Raw genomic sequence first — 16512 nt, forward strand, 5'->3', positions numbered from 1 at the left:
CTGATAGGTTTAGTGAAGTATTAAAGAACTATAAACCATTTCTGAAAGCATAACAGAGAATGGGTTTTTCACTCCAGATAGTACTACCTGCAAACCTGCCAAAATTTGTTTATTTTATCTTGATCTGCTTGTTAAAGATATTCAGACAAGCACAATGTAATGTCAGCTTACTTTAGCAACAGCAAGTGTTCATTATTCAAACTGCGTTTCTCCTGGTATATTCTATTTATACATTTACTTCTTCGCTCAAGATTTAGAGGCACCAGCTCCTCTGCAGAAAGTACATTTTAGACGTTGTTCATATTCATATGTACCACAGAAAGGTTTATCTAAACTCTGAAGTGGAATGTTACTCTTCCTAAGTTGGCAATTGTGACATTGTTATTCAAAAGATTTATTGAGCATATTATGGAATTCAGGAGAATGTTTTAATAATTTAGCATGTTCCTATAATTTACATTATACCAATCCTGTTTATTAAAGTCATGGAGTAGTTAATATTGAATAAAGGTCCTCTGCTGGGGATTTAATTTGTTTTTCACTGATAATATTTCTGCATAACAACATATGGCTCTTACTGCTGTTCAATCTATAATTAACAAGAAAAGAAAGAACATCAGTTCTCTGGTGTCAGTCTAGCTCTTCAGATGTAGAACAGTAAATCCATAACATAGTATGAACAGAACAAGTTCTGTTCAAAACTGAGCAATATATCACAGAATCACTAGGTTGGAAAAGACCCACCGGATCATCAAGTCCAACCATTCGTATCAATCACTAAACCTTGCCCCTCAGCACCTCATCTACCTGTCTTTTAAACACCTCCAGGGAAGGTGACTCAACCACCTCCTTGAGTGGGCCGTTACAGTGCCCAATGACCCTTTCCATGAAATTTTTTTTCCTCGTGTCAAGCCTGAACCTCCCCTGGTGGGGCTTGAGGCCATTCCCTCTTGTCCTATCACCTGTCACACGGGAGAAGAGGCCAGCACCCTCTTCTCTACAACCTCCTTTCCGGTAGTTATAGAGAGCAATGAGGTCTCCCCTCAGCCTCCTCTTCTCCAGGCTAAACAACCCCAGCTCTCTCAGCCGTTCCTCATAAGGCCTGTTCTCCAGCCCCTTCACCAGCTTCGTTGCTCTTCTCTGAACTCCTGTGTTTTCTAGAATATTACATGTCATTTACCAGATGATTCATATAAAATAATGAAGAATGGACTTCCTAGAACTGTTTCATTAAGAAGAACAAGTTTTGATCTGTGAGAATTTCTGCCAGAATGACACATCGGAAAAAAGTGTTAACGGTTCAGTTAGCCTTTAATATTGTCTTTATTAATTTAATGATCACTGGGATGTATTTTAATTCTTTAGGAAGCATTTAGGCTAGAACTAGTGATACTATTTTAATGATAAGTTTATTATGTCATGTTGTAAGGATCCAGAATAAGCTACTTTATCCCAAGGAGAGGCTAAGGAGCAACTGTGAGTGTCAAGGGGGAAGAAAATTCTGCTATTGGCCAATATCAAGAGCAACTTTCTTTTCACTTAATTTCTACATTAATTCAAATCTCCCATCCAATGTGGAAGCAAGCTGAATCAACAACCTATTAATTCCCTGCCACTTTCTGCTCACAAGTGCTACTGAGAAAAGAGAACACATACTGGCTCGTCTACTGTGCTCAGTTCTCTAATGTGAATAGCCCATGCAAGGAACCAAGAGGGTTACACCATCTAATTTGTCGCTTATGTGTGACAACGAGGATCTTGTGTTTAGCAGTTAGCAAATCTGAGTAGTTCGTTTCTCTCAATATAATGTGTATTAATGGAACTATTCCCTACTGCACAATTTACTGTTTCCTCATCTATATTTATATTTTGGGACTTTCACCCTTTCTCTGAAGGCGCATTCTGGTTGGTTCAGTCAGCACCAGTGGCTCTTGTATAATTCTTGCTGGATAATTTTTTCCTAAAATTTCAACTTCCAATTTCTGTCCAACTTTGCTGAGTTCTGTGGGAACATATGCAAAAGCCAGGCTCTGCTGAGCACTGTAACTGAAACTTCCAGATGTGGTGTTGCCAATAACCTGAAAAAAAATCCAGAAACATATACCTTTATTTTCAAGATGCAGTGATGTTTTCTTAAAAAAAACCATAAAAAACCCCCCAAATCCCCAAAAACCAAAAAAAAACCCAACAAGAAACAAACTAAAGAACCACACCCCTCATATACTAGTTTTGGCATATAGGATATTAAGCAAGTTTCAATTGCATCATTCAGTTTATAACATTGCCTACTATGGGAGATGTGACCTTAAACCAGGAAGTTTTTCCCCTTGAGAAAAAGTCTGTTCCTATTATGTCCAATTTAGTTTTCACTGTAACAAACACTATACAGATGTATATGGTTTTTATATACTGTAATTTAGCTGCTATTGAGGTTTTCAACGTGTAATTTGAAGTGTGGAGGCTTAAACCTTGCTGTTGCTTTGTTTCTTTCAAGTGAATAGCAAAAGTGTTGTTAGGACTACAGTGAACTTGCAAGGGAAGAGAATGGATGAGTTAATACATTAGCTTATTTCAACTCTTGTTTCTGTGAATTGATGTTATTTCACATTTTCTCTGTAGGTTAGTTAGGTTTTGCTTCCTTCTTGAAGATTAGAAAATGGTTATCACAGCTCCAAACTGTTCTGTGCCAGTAAAACAGAAGTAACACATTCACACTTGAAATACAAAGTTAGATCTGTTCATGGAGAATTAGCATTATTTTCTTGTAATATGATCTTTAGTCCTTACCTTGCCATTATGCCACACACTTTCATTTCCCTCTGGATCAACATCATCTGTTTCCACGGTGAGATATACCAATCGTCGTTTGAGCCCCTTTTCTTTAATCTGCTTTAGTGCCTTCTTTCCAGTAAAGTCTGCTGGCTGAAAAACATAGATGACAAATGTTTTTTCAGGTTCTCCAAAAAGCTGAGAGATACAAGCCTTTAAATTTGTCTTCATTTATCGTCCTATCACTTAAGTATTCTTTATGAAAAATAGATCAAATGAATCTTTGAAAGATATTATATCGTCTATTTTTGTGTCTTTATATTGGTACATTGTGTCTTGATAACTTTTAGTACACTAGATTTTCTAGATCTTAGTCCTTTAACATAATTACAAGTGTAGTGAAAATACATATGTAGTGAGACGTGTTACAAAACTGTCTTCCCAACTAAGCCTGTGAACCAGAAGTCTGTGTTTTATTTCAGTTTCTCTGAAAAAAAAAATGGAATGCCAACATCCCAAATCCTAAAGCTCTGGCCTCCCTGTGTGGACATAGATGCTTTTTTATACCATCAGCAACTGTGACAGTAACTTGTTACTATTTCACTTTGGTGTCTCCGCTAGGCGGCAGAGCTGTCAGTTTGGTCCACACTCTTGTTTCACAGTATGTATGTTTTTTCCCCATGTCTACCATTTTATGGGATAGTGCACCATGTTAGATACAGCATAGTACTAGCATTTAGAGCCTCCCTTTTCAGCCTCCCTAAAAAGGTACAAGCAGATTTTTCTGTTTCAAGAAGCAGACTGCCTAAATATGTGTCAAGAACTGGGGGAGCCGTCAGTAAGTCTCTGAACTCTAAAGGTTCTATAAGACAGTATTTGCTGTATGAGATCCTGTTGAGCTGTTTCCACTGAGCAAGCCTGATTCCACAGTCAGGTTCACAGATAAAAGCTTATTTTGCCTACCAGTAGCTGTGAACCTGATTTGTCTCACACTTATCTCCTAAGACTTAAGACAACTTCCTTATTTAATTGACTGGGTAGATAATAGATTGGAGAAAGAAGCCGTAGTATGAAGAGTTGTTATAAGCTTTGTAATCCTGCACAGAATGCCTCAAGAACCAAAAAAAAGCTTTTTTCCAAAGATGCTGACAGTTCGAACAGAGGATAAAATAGTAATCAAACTGGATATCATTATTGCTACTAACTGTGCAGCAAATATTAGGAGGAATGGTTTACAAATTCTGTGTATTCATTCCTCCTTTAAAGGTATAGATCAAGCAGAACAAAAGACTTGTATTCAACTAATTTGCCAGATCCACACCAGTTTACACCCACAGGCAAGAAACATAATAACAAGTACAAGGTTCTCTAGACCTTGCTGAGAAGATGAGTAGCAGTGAAAGCTATTTTAAAACACTTGATCTGAGGGCACTGTGACATCTCTAGTGGGTATGAAGCAGGAATTATATTCATTTGAGGAGTGTTTAAGAGAAAGGAGGGGAAATGTTTGTTGAAGATGTCAAAAATTCTATTTCTGATAATACTCTTGAATTTCCACAGAGAATTATTGCACTGTCAGATTTACAGGCAACACATATTATACTTGTACTTGGAATAGCTTACTATGCAGTTAGTTCATGATTTCTGTAGCTCCTGTTCAGATTCACGTGTCTATGTGTAGGCTTAAAAGAAATCACTAAAGCAAAGAAGAGTTCTTGAACTTTGAAAGATTAGAACTCTGTGGTAGAAAACAGCTTATGAAACAGGTGCAGAGCAGTTAGTCTGAAAACCAAGGTGGACCAACTGAGAATAAAGCAGATACAGCACGTAAGGATCACAGATGGCCTCCTTTGGAAAAGACAGCATGAAATACAGCCCAAATCAGAAAAAGAAGGAACTGTGAGGATTTATTTTGGAATATAACTTTCAAAATGCTGCTGAAAAAGATAATATATAAAGATCTCAGACCACATAACAATCAGCTACTGGCAGTTCTCTCTCACTTTTCATAGAATTACATTTCTACTAAACAGGAACATATATGAAAGGAAATGCCTACAATGAGAAATGCAAATCACAGAATCATAGAATGGTTTGGATTGGAAGGCATCTTTAAAGGCCAACTAGTCCAACACCCCTGCAGAGTGCAGGGACATCGTCAACTAGATCAAGTTGCTCAGAGCTCTGTCCAACCTGACCTCAAATGTTTCCACAGAAGGAGCAGCTAAAGTCTCCAAGAACAAACTGTTCCAGCGTTTCACCACCCTCATCATAAAAAATTTCTTCCTTATTCCTAGTCTGAATCTACCCTCTTTTAGTTTAAAACCATTACTCCTTGTATTATCACTATAAGTCCTGTTAAAACTCTGTCTCCATCTTTCTTATAAATCCTCCATAAGTATTGAAATGCTGCAATAACATCTCCCCAAAGCCTTCTCTTCTCCAGGCTGAACAACCCCTGACTCTCTCCACCTTTCTTCACAGGAGAGGTGTCCCATCCCTCTTATCATTTTTGTGGCCCTCCTCTGGACCCACTCCAACACGTTCATGCCTTTCCTGTTCTGAAAGCTGCAGAGCTGGATGCAGGTGAGATATCACTCCAGGTGATATCTCATGAGAGCATAGTAGAGGGGCACAATCGCCTCCCTTGACCTGCTATCCATGCTTCTTTTCATGCAGCTGAGGACATGCTTGGCTTTCTGGGCCGTGAATGCACATTGTTGGCTCATGTCCAGCTTTTCATCCACCAGTACATACCCCCAGGTCCTTCTTGGCAGAACTGCTCTCAACACCTTCAGCACCCAGCCTGCATTAACACTGGAGGCTGTCCTGATCCAGGTGCAGGACTTTGCACTTGGCCTTGTTGAACCTCCTGAGGTTCACATGGGCCCACTTCTCAAGCTTGCCCAGGTCCCTGTGGGTGGCATCCTGCCCCTCAGGCACATCAACTGCACAACTTAGTTTGGTGTTATCTGAAAACTTGCTGAGGATGCACTCAATTCCACTGTCTACAGCACTGATGAACTTAATAAACAACACTGGTCACAGTAAAGAGAGGGATGCCGCTTGTCACTGATGTCCATCTGGACCATTACCTTCTGAATGTGACCATCCAGAGAATTCTTTATGCAACAAACAGTCCAGAGAAGGATGTTGTGGGGCACTGTGTCAAAGAACTCACAAATGTCCAGGTAGATGACAACAGTAGCTCTTCCTTTCTCCATTGATGGACAAATCAGACTGCACACCACAGCATGATGCACAGAAATACCAATACATATTAATATAGCATCTGGTATTTAGTCTTGAGGAATGTTACTGGGTAACCAAACACAATATTCAAACACAATGTCATATACCCTGGGGCCTTCCATTTGCTCCTCTGGAAAAGGTTAGATCTCCTTTCAGTCCTGTGTCCGCCATATCTGCCAACTCAATGTGGATGTTATTAATACGCTATGTATCTAAAAGAGCAGTATGAAAGCCTGTGAATTTCCATTTTTAAGTCTCTTAGTAACATAGAAGTGGCACTAGGCAGGGTTCTCAGAACCAGTTTCTGACAGCACTCTTCTACTCTGTCCTTTTCCACACAGGGTCACCATCCACCTTGAGTCACCATCCACCTTGAGTCACCATCAGGTTTTCTAGCGGAAAGAATTGTAATCAGTGTCCTTGGAATGCTGTATCACACAGCATTGACATATCAACCGCTGTACTGAGAGTACAGCTTCTTTTTTCTAGGCTATTCAAGATACATGTAAGCATATAGATGCGGAGAGAGTGAAAGCCTTATAAAATAGTTATTATTTTCACATTTGGTGTTCTGGATTTTTTTTAAATTCAGGATTTATGGTTAACTTATACTTCTGTGAATTCCTCATTTAGAAATGGAAAAACAATTTCCATAAAGGTCAATGCAGCAATCATAATCAGAGCCTTGAGTGTGACCTGGTAACAGATATGTACTGCTCTTATGGGTCTCTTCTAGATTAACTGTATAGATGACAGTTAACTTTTGTTAATACAATAATTACTGGAACCTTGAGGTTGACAGCAAAAAGTAATTTTTACTTCCATCTCTTAATTACCTTTTAGAGATGGAAACCATTAATGCAAGCAGCTAGCAGGCTTTAGAATCTACATATCACTGGATCATTCTTCGCCTGTTGGTTACAGACAGAAAATTAAATTCTTATCCAATTTTTTCAACTGGACCAGGGTTTTGGCCACCTGGAATAAATCACTAAACAGTTTTTATGCTGACTGTAGATGGATTTGTGGTACTTCATGTAACAGATCTGTTTGTTGCTATATTGTGTTTGCCAAAGGTTCAGAATATTGTTGTCTTTTTAGAACCCTACCCTGGAAAAATAACTAAGAGGTAATGAAGAAATCAAACTCTGCAAAATATACACATATATATGTGTATGTTCTTAGTGTTGCTCATTTTAAAAATAACAATCACTTGACATGTAGTAACAACCTAAAACTTGTACTACATAGAGTAAGGAGAGTCGTAATAAGCTAAATCTGAAACACAGAAGAATTTCCACTATCATGGCATTAGCTCCCAATGCGTTAAGCTTTGGCAGATGTAAGGTTTTCATGTAAAATAAAAACACTTCTTAGATACAAGAAAAAGACAGTGTCTACTGCTTAGCTTCATATTCTTTAATTTAAGTGCAGCTTACCAGGTAAAACAAACAAACAAAAAAGATGGGTTGAGCTTTTTGCCTTTGTTACCTAACATACAAATTACAATGGAAAATCCTATCACAAAGATAAATCAATTAACATTTTCATATAGCATATAACTAAAGGGAGATCATTGATTATCTCAGTATATATATACATACATATGTATTTGTCTTGCCTTCGTCCTCATCAGCCTTTTACCTTGCATAAGTTACCATCTGTTTGATAGCACAAGATAAAAATACTTATTTTTGTCTTGTATAAAATGAGTTCATGACATATTAACCAATGAGGTGACTTTTTAGGCACAGTGATGTACCCCAAAAAGTTTAACTTACAGTGTTTCAAGTGTGCTTGGCTTTCAAAGGTATACAGATCCTAATTCTAATGCTCCTTAAAAATATTTCGTGGCTAAGGGAAGCAAATGAACAGATTATCTACAAAACTTGTGATTATATATTTTTTTATATTGAGCAGTGTAACAGGAATAGAGTCTAGGTATCTAGGAAGAAAAGTGTCATATACATTCAACAATAACTGGTAGCAAAGATATGCAAATCTCTTAATAATGAAATGTAATTTATTTGGTATGCTACTTATGACTGTGGGCATACAGCCAAATTATGCACAAAAAGGAACCCAACTGAGTAGGGCAGCACCAACAGCTGCTACAATCTGCTGTAATCATTGTGTTACAATACACTGGAGACAGCATCAATGCAATATTTTGAAATGAATTATTCTTAGTTGGATGGTCTTGAATAATTTCAGGGTAACAATCCAAATGATAACCCCCTCACCAGGGCAATACCTGAAGATAATTTTCCTCTGCAAGTAGCAAGTATTTGGTAAGTTTCATTTTCTGCAGCTGACCAAAGCTACAGCTTATGCCACACAAAACAGTTTTCTAAGGGTGATGTGGCCAGTCAGTATGCACTTGTATCACTGCACTTTTCACTCAGTCTGCCTGAGCACTTCTTGTGTGCAAACAGCCAGCTCTAAGAAACTGGTGTGATGCAAACAACTGATGAATTATTGAACTATTTTTGGCTCAAAATTCCTAGTTCAGCGGGTGCTTATTCCTTTACGTGGTCCAACAAATGCACTGGGAGGGACCTAGGTGTGCACTTCATACAGGTAAGAAAATCATAGCATATTCTTTCTAATGTGTTTCATACTCTGTATATTCTTATGGAATAAATATCCTGTTTTATGATCCTCTGGACATCAAATGAAGTAACGATAGAATATGGTTATACTACTAAATATTAATTTGGATAAGGACAGGATTTAGGTAGAAAAGTACACTGAAAAATATAATAGGCATTACAGATGGAGAGTGAAAGAGAGAAGGGGAAAACAAAAGTACTCTTTCCCCCTCTAAAATACCTAGGAACTTCCCATCACTCCATCCTCTTCCAGAACCTTCTGCTTTCCCCCAGGCTCCTTATCCCTTCTTCAGTAAAGCCTGTGCTCTTTCTTCTCCTCCCTCCTCCCTTTTTTGCATGGAGTAGAAATAGCACAAAACGCAGCCTTATACCAGTTTGTGGAGTGGTGTCAGTGTTCATTATTGCAGTTGTTACTCTCAGAACAGGAGGGATGCAAGCTGGAAAAAGTGAAGGAAGGGCAGACAATGGCAATAAGGGAGAGTTACAGAAACTCTTGAGGGTTGGCCTGTCCAGCATCAAGTTGGAGCAGTGCTCACGGCAGATTTGGATAGCAAGTGCACCCACTATGCCTGCCCTATATACCCTATATGGAATTTTAGAAGTGAGAAGATAAAAATTAATCTTTTGCTATGGCAGTGCAAACATAGCTCCCATTTTAAAGTCAGTGATTGCTTAAGAAAAAAAAATCTGTTAAGAATTGGAAAACATAAGCAAATGGTTACAGTTGGTTGCTTTCCTGGTTACCCCTACTCACCATGACTCTCCTGTGGGTGAAACGTTGTTTTTTCATGCCAGTGTTTTTCAGCACTACAGACTATTAAAGCATAGAGACACCAGATCAGAACAGTAGCATTTTACACAGATGATGATATAAATGTACATGTGCTGCAATGCTACAGACCCAGAAACAGCATGTCACATCATCTTTTCTGCCACTTTCTCCATTCTATTCACCTAGCACTTAGTGGAGTTCATGCCCAGAGCCCCTGAGGCCCATGGCAGGACCGATAATACTGCTAGTGCTCCCTTTTCAAGGGCATGCTCTCTGCATTTAGAATAGTAAAATCATGTAGTTTGGAAAACACCCTTAAGGTAATCGAGTCCAATTGTAGACCCAAACTTCCAAGTCTGCCACAAAACCATGTCCGTAAGTGCTCTATTTTACATGTCTTTTAAATACCTCCAGGGATGATGACTCAATCACTTCCCTGCACAACCTATTCCAATGCTTAATATCCCTTTCAGTGAAGAAATGTTTCTTAATATCTACTCTAAACTTCCCCTGGCCCAACATCAGGTTGTTTCCTCTCATCCTATCACTTGTTACTAGGGAGAAGAGATCAACACTCATCTTTCTGCTCAGGGACGTGGTTTAGTGGTTGATAGGAATAGTTAGACTTCATGATCCTGGGGGTCTTTTCCAACCTTGTGATTCTGTGATTCTTTTTAATATCTTAATCAATGATCTGGATGTGGGAATTGAGTGCACCCTTAATAAGTTTGCAGATGACACCAAGCTGGGCAGTAGCTTTGTGCCAGTTCAACCTTTCTTTCATGTTCTTTTTCCAAACTACATCTGTGAAATTATGAAAAAAACCCAAAGCTTTTCCCTAAAAATGTCTATAATTTTGTGCTTTAATAAATCAGGATGTATCACATTAGACCATGGCAACACAATCAGTTGGACTGACACAACTGAGCAACAGTTCTGCCAGAGCGAACAAGAGGGAAGCAAATGACAGGAAAGAAGAGACCGTAAGCCTATATGATTAAACTGCTACCAAACAAATAAAAGGATGAAGGAGCAGTTGTATAACTAGTCATCCTAGTTTTCCATGAGATAACTTATGTGTAGTTGTGCTGGAGGTTAAGTCAACACACAAGGACTGTATCTTTGATTTACACTCATATACTCATCTATGTGAAGCTGCTGGGCATGACACAACTTCTGTTAGTAATAAAAAATGAAGCAATTAAATGCTCACGTGTCTAGTATGCGCAATAATAAAAGACACCTCAGAAATCCAATGCCAAATTCAGAAGACAGATATGGATTTTTTTGACATTGAAATGCAGGCAGTCACCGAGTAAGGTTGGTAGAGATAAGACAAATAGTGAGAAGCAGACAGGGAAAGAGGCAGCGGAAAAGGTGCTGGTAGAGTAGACCAAAGAAAAAGTGACAGAGAAGAGATTCTGGGTATTATATAATCTGGGAAAACAGGAGAGCAAAGAAAGTGCCCCAGTAAGTAAACAGTGCTGCAACAAAGAAACACTGCCTCTGATAACAGTATTTTCTTCTAGTGGAAACAAACATTAAAGGTTAACTAAGCACTCCTATCCCAGCCTGGAAGACTGCACTAGAGCAAGGTCTCCATCATCAACCGCGTTGTGTGCCCACAGTGCAATGAGCTGTTGCCGGAGAGGGAGTGCCCAGGAGGTGGCAGTCTTGGATACAGCTAAACAATTCACAAACCTACAAAGTTAACTGCAGAATTTTATAGCTGTACGCTCTTGATGACTGTTTGTGCTATAGGGTTCACAAGCAAAACCTTTCTGAAAGAGTTTATTTCTATGAGCTGCACAAGTTGACATAGAGGTGTTTCAGTCAGGAGAAAAACATGCTGTTTCGAGAGTGTTGAATAAGCTAAAAATGACAACTTCAGAACACCAAACAGGTACGTGCTAGCAGGTTTTGAAGACCTAGCTTCTTTTGCTAGCAGGTTTTGAAGAATTAGCTTCTGAAACAAGAAAATTTTTTTTCTGTATATTAATACTGAATGTAATAATCAGTGATAAGTTTAAAGTGTAGTAAGAAAACATTTTCTAACAGAAAGCAAGCAAATAATTAGAATGGACTGCCCTTGGCACTATGGGGTCTTCAGGACTGACAGGTCTTTCATACATATGGCTGGGTAAACACAGATGCAGTTGATTCTGCCAAAGAACAAAGGTCTAGTGTAAACTAATATCTGGTGTTTGCTTATCTTTTTCTATGATAATATTTGAAAAAAACCATTAAATTTAAACCAGTGTTTTTAAAAATAGAAAGTATTCAGAGGTGATACACTGTATCTTTGACCACTTGAACCTGAGAAAGTTCAAGTATGCAGTAGAACTAAAACAGTATTTTGGAATGTGGAGAAAAAGGAACTGCAACCTCTACTTCTTCAAAGACATTCTGTGAATTTCCCACCACAAAGACCGTTAGGACTCTATGGAATATTTAGTAGTTAGTAGCAGGTGAAAATATTAGTCATCTAACAACTTACCTAACAACAAGCAATCTAAAAACTTACCTAACTTAATAAATGAAAGACAACCGAAGGAAGACAACAGGTAATAAAAAAAATCTCACCTCTAAACCGGACAGATTTTGTTGTGAAGTTATGGACACAAATTAATTCTGCTACTATCCCTCCACTTTAGTTTAACTGCAGCCTATCCTGCTTGTTTATGCAAGGAAGGAATACCAGCATCTGAGAAATAAGTACTATCTAGCAGAGTCTAGAGAAAACCACCTAGAGCTGTACCATCTCTTCAGCCTTGCTGATAAAACGAAAATTGTTACAGAAATTCTGAGAAAATGGGTTTGCTTATTGCCATGGTATAATTAAACAGACTGTGGAGGGAGGAAAAAAAAAGTCAACTTAAGCTTTTAAGAGTTTCTCCTGTTATTTGTCACAAAAAAAAATTACTAGTCCATAAGAACCTGAAGATGATGTACATAATAAACTTTGTAAATACAGAGAAATACCAGAATTTTATTGGGAATTTACATCTCTTCATATTTATTCCCCAGATATTTTAATGTCCTCTCATACAAATTAAAATATTTTTTAATTGTATTACCTTCACTGGCATTTCATTGTTTATTCACTGATCTGTTTAGAAACTGTTTACATTTTCCATGACATACCACTGAAATTCACTTATGCTGAAGTCTTTTTGCCCGTTTTAAGCAGCCATTTCGGCTGCTTATTGCACAATAAGAAGCACATTAACTGAACAGAGCATTTTGATTTTAATTTACACAGATATCAGCACTTTCCCCAGTTGGGGGCGCATGCTTAAAGGAACAATCCCTGTCAGTAACCCTACAGCCCAAGAAGTCAAACAGATTTAAATATCTGTTGCTTGCAGCTTGCACCTGTTTGCCTCTCTCATTTTTACAAGTATTCCAAATATATTACTTGTCTTCAGTCATGGTGGCATCTAAAGAACACTGAGGTCTTTGCCATGCCAAACAGACACCAAAACCAGAGGCATGGAATTAGGACTCACGGCCCCAAGCTGCCAAGAAGCAGAGTAAATAATCTCACAGAGCCTCATGCTACAGTGTTTAGATCACTTCCAACATCCGATTTAGCTCAGGTACCTCTGCAGTGTCAACACAGAGTCACAGCTGCCCTCATTTGAGTCAATAAGTAAACATTGATTATTTCCTTTTTCACACTAGTTCAGCAAGACTGGCAAATCTTTTAGGCTGACATCCTGCATGTATGCTGGAGATGCATTCCATGCCCAGTCAAACCGTTCCCAACCAAACAGATGAAAAGATATATCAAATGGAAATGGAAAAAAAACCCAGCAGCAGTAACATTTTTCATTCCCTTCCCATAATTCTGCTAATGCTCTCAAGATGGGAAACTCCTTGATGAGTAAATACAACAGAATTTTGTTCCATAAAATTCTGAATTGTGTTGTTTTCTCTGATAAGGGCAAAATTACAGTACCCAATGGAAACAGCTGGAACTCCACTGCATATAATAACTGCCATTGACATCCCTGGGAGCACCTTGCCTTCCAGTAGCTGAGCTGCATAGATGGGCAAGAACAAGTTTGGAACTTGTATTTCTTGCTACAGCACACACTGATGTTGACTTAGGACAAAAATTAATGTTTTATCAATCTTGCAGCCACTGAAGAACTTTAACATCTCCAGCCAGGTTCAACAGTTGAAGAAAGGCATCTTCCTGTGTTCATGCCTGTTAATGTCAGTGGAATTGTCTTATAAACATAAAAGCAACTTTCTAGGTCTAACATGCCTCCACAATTCTTGCATATCAAACGTTTTAAGATTTATTGTTTATTTGGAGCTGGTAACTTAAAGTTTGGGATTCCTTTTATCAGTTCCACAATGCATCCATGTAACATGGCAAAAAAAGATCAAGGGTCATTTATTACCTGACTTATTATCCTTGCAGGTATAAAGGGAATATAAATAAGAAGAGAATTTGTCCCTCTATCACATTTTGTCATTGTAAAGATGAAATATCTCACCAACATTGCTTTTTCTTCTTCATTTCCCTTCAGTAAAAATGTTGGCATTTTCTTTACTTTAAAGATGAAAAACCGAGGTAAAAGATTAAGTCAGGTATATCCCCTCATTTACGGCACCTGATCTGAAATGCACAGGACCTGATCTTTTTACAATAGAAACTCCACATCTGCTGTGCAGGGAACTGCTGTTTGAAGTGATGAGTGAATCGGTAGAAACAGATAACATTAGAGCTGCACAGGAAATTATTTCACTAGGTTTCATGGAGAGATCCTCTGCTTCACAGAATCAGGACACTTGGTTTCGATTTCTTTTGAAACACAAAAGAGAATTAAAAACATTTCTGTACCTATTAGACTACGATAGGGTTTGATTTGATAAAATACAAATACAAGAAAATGAGAATGTTGATGGAAGAAGACCAAGTGACACATTCTCATCTTTATTGCATATTTAAATTCAACTTGTCCCATTCTCTAGACTTCAAATCAGGCAGGAACAAGTCAGGAGCAGAGGACCTCTTCAGAAATTCCATGAGCAACTAATTGTTATTTTGTTAAACAAGATATTAACTTATATTTGACCCATAACCAAGTTGTCAGTCATCAGTTCTAAAGAAATTTATAGTTTTTTTCAGCAACAGATGTACCAGAGTGGTAGCCAGGGAAAATGATCCTACAGTCAAGTCCTTCACAAAGAATAAGCAAGTAAAGTGTTTTCACAGCATGAACTGCTTAGCTCAGCTTTTAAATAGATACTGTATGTTTACAAAACCACAGTTCAAATTTCTCTACAAAAATAAACCACAGTTATTTTTCTTGTAGACAACATTGAGTATTTGCAAAGTCCTAATGTAATGTATAATTTTATTAGCAAGATGCACAGAAAAATAGGAAACTTTTTAAAAGAAAATCGGTGCTTAATAAAGTAATTATTCTTATATACAGTGAAAAAAGTTATCTGTTCATTTTCTAAATATATTTTATTTTACAGACAATGATATTTTTCTTTTCAAACATTTAAAGGAATAATCTTGAAACTTTGAAACTAAAAAGACATACCTTGTTTAGCTTTACAAAGTATTCCAGTCCAGCTTCCAAGGGATTAGTGTCACAGTTCATCTGTTAAAAAAACAACAAATTAACTATCCATACATTCTGGACTATCATAACTTTTGGGTTATGGGGTGGGAATTATTTATTTAGTTATGCCATGCAGCCTTCTATTTACTCCTGGGTCAATGTCTTCCATGCTGCATACCTGTAACTTCCATTTGAGTACACCGTACACTTCCTATATATGAGTTAAACAGAAGATCTACTATTATGCCTAACAAAGTACAGACCTATAAATAATTCATTGAAGTTTCAATATGCAAATTAAACACACTTTTCAGTAAGAAACAAGACTTTTCAGCAAAGCAGAATGGAATGTGCAGGAGACTGAAAAACTGAGGTATGCACACTAATAGCAACACAGGAAAATACCTTAGATGGAGTGGAAAATAAAATACAAAGACAATTTTATTTGCCATCTTCCCATGAGGTGTAGGGGAGATGATTTGTTACGCAACATTTGAAGCCAGAATGGAAAAAAATATCACTGGGCAAACAGAAAGAACCACTAAATGCCCACCATTTCACCTTCCTGAGCTATTCCCTTTCCAAAGTAACTAAAAAAAAATTTCAGATAAGCAGAAAAATACTGACTTCCCCAAATTCTCTGCGGCCCCTGAGTAGTGAGTGAGCAAACATAGCAGAAACAAGCTAACAGAAAATAAAAAGTTCTGAATACTTTATGAAGCAAGGATAATTGGCCTCTCATGACGTAGTTACTACAGAAATACTACAGAAACATTTTTAGAATCTGTAACCAAACCTTTGATTTCAATAGACTAGAGCTCAGCAAAATCCTCCTAATTTTGTTCTACACAAGAGAAAAACATCAGTGAATCAAAATAAGAGTGTCTTTGATAGCAGTGCTGTTAATCTAGTTATTTTTATTTAGAAAAGACACTGCTCAGAATTATAGCAGCTTTACCAGCTGAAGGTAAATTTTCTTTTCATGCTAAATTGAGAAACTGGTACAAATACTATCCTGAGCTAGTTTTGACTAAATGCTGTATATTCATAACGAAAAAAAGAAAATAAGCAGAGAGAATAATAAAGAAGATCTGCTTCCTAACCTCTGCACCCCAGGCTCGAAAACCCTTTTCAAGCCTTAAAGCATTCAGAGCATATGTTCCGAAGTTGTCAATTCCCTCTTTCTGGCCAGCTTCCATGATTGCACTGTAAAGAACTGCAGAATCTTCTTTTCTATGATAGAGCTCCCAGCCCAATTCACCTGTTATACAAACAAGATTAATGTTTCCAACAGCCCAACAATGAAAAATCCTAATATATACAGTCATATTTTTGGTTAAAAGTGAGGATCAGTGGTGTAAGTGTTAATTCATATTTTAGGGTCAATTCTGCTATCATATACAACTCTAATTCCCTGTGTGGACTATCAGATTATATGTGTCCTATATCTTCAGCAGTAGCGCTATTACACTATTTTAAACTGTTAATTGAAATTAGTGGGGAGAGGGATCAGGATAAC

At 37.7% G+C, this 16512-nt stretch overlaps 1 protein-coding gene across 1 annotated transcript in view; it reads right to left on the reverse strand.

The window, feature by feature from the left end:
* Positions 1 to 1861: 1861 nt before the first annotated feature.
* DMGDH (dimethylglycine dehydrogenase) overlaps positions 1862 to 16512 on the reverse strand; it is a 42471-nt gene continuing 27820 nt past the window's right edge. The window contains exons 13-16 of the mRNA XM_069881169.1: positions 16097 to 16254; positions 14973 to 15032; positions 2788 to 2922; positions 1862 to 2078 (exon numbers count right to left, since the gene is read on the reverse strand). Coding sequence (XP_069737270.1) covers positions 1863 to 2078; positions 2788 to 2922; positions 14973 to 15032; positions 16097 to 16254 — 569 coding nt within the window. The 3' untranslated portion in view covers position 1862. The remainder of the gene's footprint in view (positions 2079 to 2787; positions 2923 to 14972; positions 15033 to 16096; positions 16255 to 16512) is intronic.

Source organism: Phaenicophaeus curvirostris, chromosome Z, assembly GCF_032191515.1.
Source record: "Phaenicophaeus curvirostris isolate KB17595 chromosome Z, BPBGC_Pcur_1.0, whole genome shotgun sequence".
In the NCBI taxonomy this organism is placed as follows: Eukaryota; Metazoa; Chordata; class Aves; order Cuculiformes; family Cuculidae; genus Phaenicophaeus; species Phaenicophaeus curvirostris.